At 48.2% G+C, this 5,293-nt stretch overlaps 1 protein-coding gene across 1 annotated transcript in view; it reads left to right on the top strand.

Moving 5' to 3' along the window:
• CACNA2D4 (calcium channel, voltage-dependent, alpha 2/delta subunit 4) overlaps window positions 1-5,293 on the top strand; it is a 79,244-nt gene that overhangs the window by 37,545 nt on the left and 36,406 nt on the right. Inside the window, exon 28 of the mRNA XM_010845215.1 lies at window positions 5,012-5,107. Within this exon, the coding sequence (XP_010843517.1) occupies window positions 5,012-5,107 (96 nt within the window). The remainder of the gene's footprint in view (window positions 1-5,011; window positions 5,108-5,293) is intronic.

The raw sequence follows: 5,293 nt of genomic DNA, 5'->3' as shown, positions 1-5,293 counted from the left end.
GGCAGGGCCTCCCATGACCTGGTGGGTGGCTCAGGAGACCACCCAAGCCCTTTGGCCTAAGAAGAGGGGAGGGTGGGAAGACGTGGGGGTCACACTCATAGACGTGGGAGGACGGCGACCCTCACAGCCCCCCGGGACAGCAGGGACTTGGCAAAGCTTCCACTGAGGAAACATCCATACCACACCCTGTAGCCCAGTTCCCAGAACCCTTCCCTTGGTGCCAGGCTCCAACTGGCAGGGGCAGGGGGGACAAGCATCAGCCCAACTGCCCCCGAACAGCACAGCTCAAGCCTTTAGGGGCCCGTTTCCAGCTGGTGAGATTGAGGCTGCATGTGGTACAAAAGTGACCTTGGTGAGTCCTCTCTTCCTCTGCTCCTCTTCACCTGGGGTTCTGGTGTCTCACGGGAAGGTGGAAAGAAGAGACAGATGTGAGTGTGTGAGCGCACACATGAGTACCAGGAGGGGGTTAGGCACTGCTGAGCTGAAGGACGCAGGGGCCACACCTGTTCTTGAACAATAAGAGTCAACATTCACATCCCAGCGATGTCAGATCTCTCCTAGACATTTAGTAATCAGTGCTTCCTCTTGAAAACACCAACAGAATCTTACAGGAACAAGCACTTAATTAAAAAAGCAAGACGTGGAACAGTGCATGGTGATATGCTCCCGTTTCTGTTAAAGGGGCAGAAACATAATAGGTAGGGGGAATGTGTACATATACAAATCTATGGAAGACTGTGTAGGAAACAGTCCTCACTGGCTGCTCTGGGTAAAAGCACAGACAACTGACCCCAGGACAGAGAGATTTTCTGTATATAATTTTTGGTACCATGTTGAGTCCGTGTGAATATGTGTGCATGCTCAGTCCCTCCATTGTGTCCTACTCTGCAACCCCATGGACTATAGCCCACCAGGCTCCTTTGTCCTTGGGATTCTTTAGACAAGAATAACTGGAGTGAGTTGCCACGCCCTCCTCCAGAAGATCTTCCTGACCCGGGGATCGACCCCCATCTCCTGCATTGGCAGGCAGATTCTTTACCATCTGAGCCACCTGGGAAGCCCTGTGTTATCTATTTGAAATTAAATGAAACTAAAGAATGAAGGATATGGTGGGCCAGCACTGCTCCAAGTACTTAGTGTACATGAAGCCATTTGATCCTCACAACAACCTGACAAATAGATCCTATCATTATCCCCATTTTACAGATGAGGAAACCAAGGCCGAGTGAGATAAGCAACTTGCCCAAGGTCCTCTGCCTCATTAGTGGCAGAGCCAGAGTCAAAACTAGGCAGCAGGTTTTCAGAGTCTGGACTCTTGACCCCTATACTGTCCTGCCTTCGACCATGGGGGGTGGGTCATTGGGTTTGGTGAGAAGAGTCACAGTCTTTATGTTTCCAAGTTGAGAAATTAGCTGATGTTTTTAATGTCAGGGGGACATTGAGGAGCAAATATTCTTGACCAGGGAGTACGTCAGGAAAGATGACCTGGGGTAATCAAAAGAGCACGGTGTTGGCAGAAAAACAGAGACATGGATCAGTGGAACGGAACTGAGAGCCCAGAAATACGTGGATAACTCCTACTTGACAAAGGAACAAATAATATACACTGGAGAAAGGATAGTCTCTTTAACAAATGTTGTCGGGAAAACCGGACCGCCACACACAAAAAGAGAAAGAAAGAAAAGAAAAGAAATTATAGACCACTGTCTCACACCATAAACAAAAATCAACTTAGAAGCATTAAAGACTTAAATATAAGACCTGGAACCATAAAACTCCTAGAAGAAAACATAGGCAGTGTGCTTCTTAACATCAGTCTTTAAAAAAAAGTAATAATGGTATTTATTTATTTATTTTTGGATAAACTGAGTCTTCGCTGCTGTGCAGGCTTTTCTCTGGCTGCGGAGAGCGGGGGCTGCTCTCTATTTATGGTACTCAGGGCTTCTCACTGTGGTGACTTCTCTTTTGTAGTGCTCTAGGGTGCTCGGGCTTCGGTAGTTGTGGCTCCCAGGCTCTAGAGCACAGGCTCAACAGCTGTGGAACCCAGGCTTAGTTGCCTCACAGATGGTGGAAACTTCCTGGATCGGGGATCGAACCCGTGTCTCCTGGACTGGCAGGCGGATTCTTTACCACTGAGTCACCAGGGAAGCCCAGACATGAGTCTTGACAAGATCTTCCTAGATCTGTCTCTGCAGGCAAGCACAACGAAAGCAAAAGCCGACAAGTGGGATTACATCAAACTCCATAGAGAAACATGTGCATGCACGTGCCTACATATCTATGCTTACATTTTTTTAATGGAAGAATAAACGAGCGAGCAAAAAGCTTACTAATAAGAAGAAGGAAGGAGCAGAGGGATGGAGACAGAAACAGATTCTTCTGAACATGGTTTACTTTGCATATTTGACTCTGGGACTGTGTAAATCATGTCATTATAAAATGAAATTAAATTTAAAAAATAAACTCTGAAAATTTGAAAGCAAGTGAACACAACTGTAAACTCTAAACAAATGAAAATCTTAAAAACTGTGTTCCATAAGCACATTTCTAGACACTGTATTTATTGGCACTGTTATTCCAAACTACACGGATAAGCAGAGCAAATAGTGTCATTAATGTTGTTAGGAACAAGATTTTCAGCCAACGAGAAAAGAGGCACAAATATTTTTAAGCTGTTTTTTTGATGTGAACCATTTTTAAAGTCTTTATTGAATACGTTACAATATCGCTTCTGATTTTTGTGTTTTGGTTTTTTGGCCCCAGGGCATGCGGGATCTTAGCTCTCTGACTAGAGATCAAACCTGCAGCCCTTGCTCTGGAAGATGAATTTTAACCACTGGACCATCAGGGAAGCCCCACAGTGCAGATTTTTTAAATCAAAGAAGTTTAGATGGAACATTAAATATGGACTGGAAATATCAATGAACTCATGATGTATTTTCCCTGAAAGAAACAAAGAGGAGATCCTTGTCCACTGAAAGGGCCGACCTCAATGAGCACCCCAGACCCAACCATGTGGAGTTTCAGTGTCCACTCTAAGAAGCCCTCGCTGAAATGAGCCAGTGACCCGTGGAGAAGTGTCTGCTTCCAGGACCGGGGCAGGAAGTGGACAGAATGAGCCGGGGGCATCTCGTCATCCCAAGTGCAAGTCAGTAAAGACTAAGGAGGTTGTGCTCACAGGACATTGGAGACAAACTGAAGAGGCTCTCACCGGCCAGACGAGGGGCAGGCGGACAGCACGAGTGGACCCACCAGGCGAGAGGCAGCAGGTGTGGTAACAGCAGCTGTGGATCAGAGCACAATGAACACGTTAAAATCATGGATTCACTGTAATACTGAAAAAAAAGATCTCGGTCATCTTTGGAAGATGGCTATTATCAGAGAGACAAGCGATAACAAGTGTTTGTGAGGATGTGGAGAAAAGGAAATCGTTGTGCACAGTGAGTGGGAATGTAAACTGATTTTGCCGCTATGGAAAACAATGCGGAGGCTCCTCCAGAAATTTAAATAGCACTATCACACGATCCAGCAACCCCACTGCTGGGCGTTTATCCAAAGGAAGCAAAGACAGGCCACTGGGGAGATGTCCACACGCGCCTGTCCTCTGCTGTGCTGTTCACAGCAGCCAAGACATGGAAACAGCCTCAGCGTCCACTGGTGGATGAACGGACAAAGAGGAGATGTGGCGTATGTACTCAACGGACTATCACTCGGCCTGGAAGAAGAAGGGAATCTTGCCATTTGCAATGACATGTCTGAACCCAGAGGGCATTATGTTAAATGAAATAAGCCAGACAGAGGCACGTGAATACTGTGTAGTATCACTTACATGTGGAATCTTTTTTAAAAAGGTAACTAACTCAGAAACAGTGAAAAAGTGATTGCTGGGGGCTGGAGGGGCGGTGGGGGAGACAGGAGAAGGGGACAGACCTCGTAAGATGAGTAGGGTCTGAGGGTGGTGATTCTACTCAGAACCCTGGGTTTTGTGACTGAGATGAGCAAAGAAAGTGGAACGTAAATGTTCACACACGCACACACATACATACACACGCGCACACACACACACACACATAACACATACACACACACATAAAAACACGCGCACATACACACATGCACACACATACGCACACACACACACATAAACACACACACATACACGTACACAAACATGCACACATGCATGCATACACATGCACACACGCACGCACGTGCACACATACATGCGCACACATGTGCACACACACATACACACATGCACACACAATGGAGGGAATCCTTTCACAATATATAAATGTATCAAATCACCATGACACATCTTTAAACTACCTTACAATTTTATGTTAGTTATACGTTAGTAAAGCTGAAATCTGGGACTTCCCTGGTGATCCAGTTATTAAGACTCCACACTTCCAATGTAGGGGACGTGGGTTCGAACCCTTGTTGATCCAGGATCCCATGTGCTGCACAGTGTGGCCGAAAAATAAAAGGTAAATTTTTAAAAAACAGCTGAAATTTTAAAAAAAGTGACGACTTCCCGTGTGGCGTGATCCCCATAGGGCCACTCTGGGCCTGTGAGAAGGCTCAGAGCCCTCCAGCCCGCGGGCCCTCCCCAGATCTTGTTGGTTTGCCCGGACTTCTCTGGATAGATGTGGAAGTCTGCTCCTCCCCAATCTCAGGAATAAGGCAAATATGTGAAACCAGCTTCATGGGACATGGTGCTGAGTGTGTGCTGGGAACAAGGAGTTACTTTCCTTAAGTCCTGGGGCTAAAACCTCTCTTCCTGATTTCCTTCTGTCTGCCAGAGTCAACCGCTGCCCCAAAGCTGAGTGCACGCAGCGGGCAGAGGCCCAGGGGGCCCCGAGCAAGGGGGGGTCTCACAACAGCAAAAGCCAGTGCCCGGCAGCCCCCGAGAGATCGACCGCAGGACCTGGCTCTGGGAGGGGCCTGTGGATCCTCCCCAGCGCCTGCCCTGGCCCAGTGTGATGCCACCTGCTTTGTCTGCCCACAGCGAGTCCGAGCAAGTGGTGGACATGGCCTTCCTGGGCACCCGGGCTGGCCTCCTCAGAAGCAGCTTGTTCGTGGGCTCCGAGAAGGTCTCTGACAAGTGAGTCCCGCCAGGCACTGGGAGCAGAGTCTCTGGGGTGTCACTGTGGTTAGTGAGCAGCCTGATGCTGGACTCCAGGAGTGGGGGGGACGAAGAGTTGGGGCTGACATACTGGGGAGCCAGAGAAACCTGCCTCCTACCCAAGCTCAGACCACCCTGGACCGGTCCCCAGCAGAGGAGGGAGAC

This window comes from Bison bison, unplaced genomic scaffold (genome assembly GCF_000754665.1).
Source record: "Bison bison bison isolate TAMUID 2011002044 unplaced genomic scaffold, Bison_UMD1.0 scf7180017864213, whole genome shotgun sequence".
NCBI lineage: Eukaryota > Metazoa > Chordata > Mammalia > Artiodactyla > Bovidae > Bison > Bison bison.
Note: the sequence above shows the minus strand (reverse complement) of the source record. Positions and strands in the feature narration are given on the sequence as shown.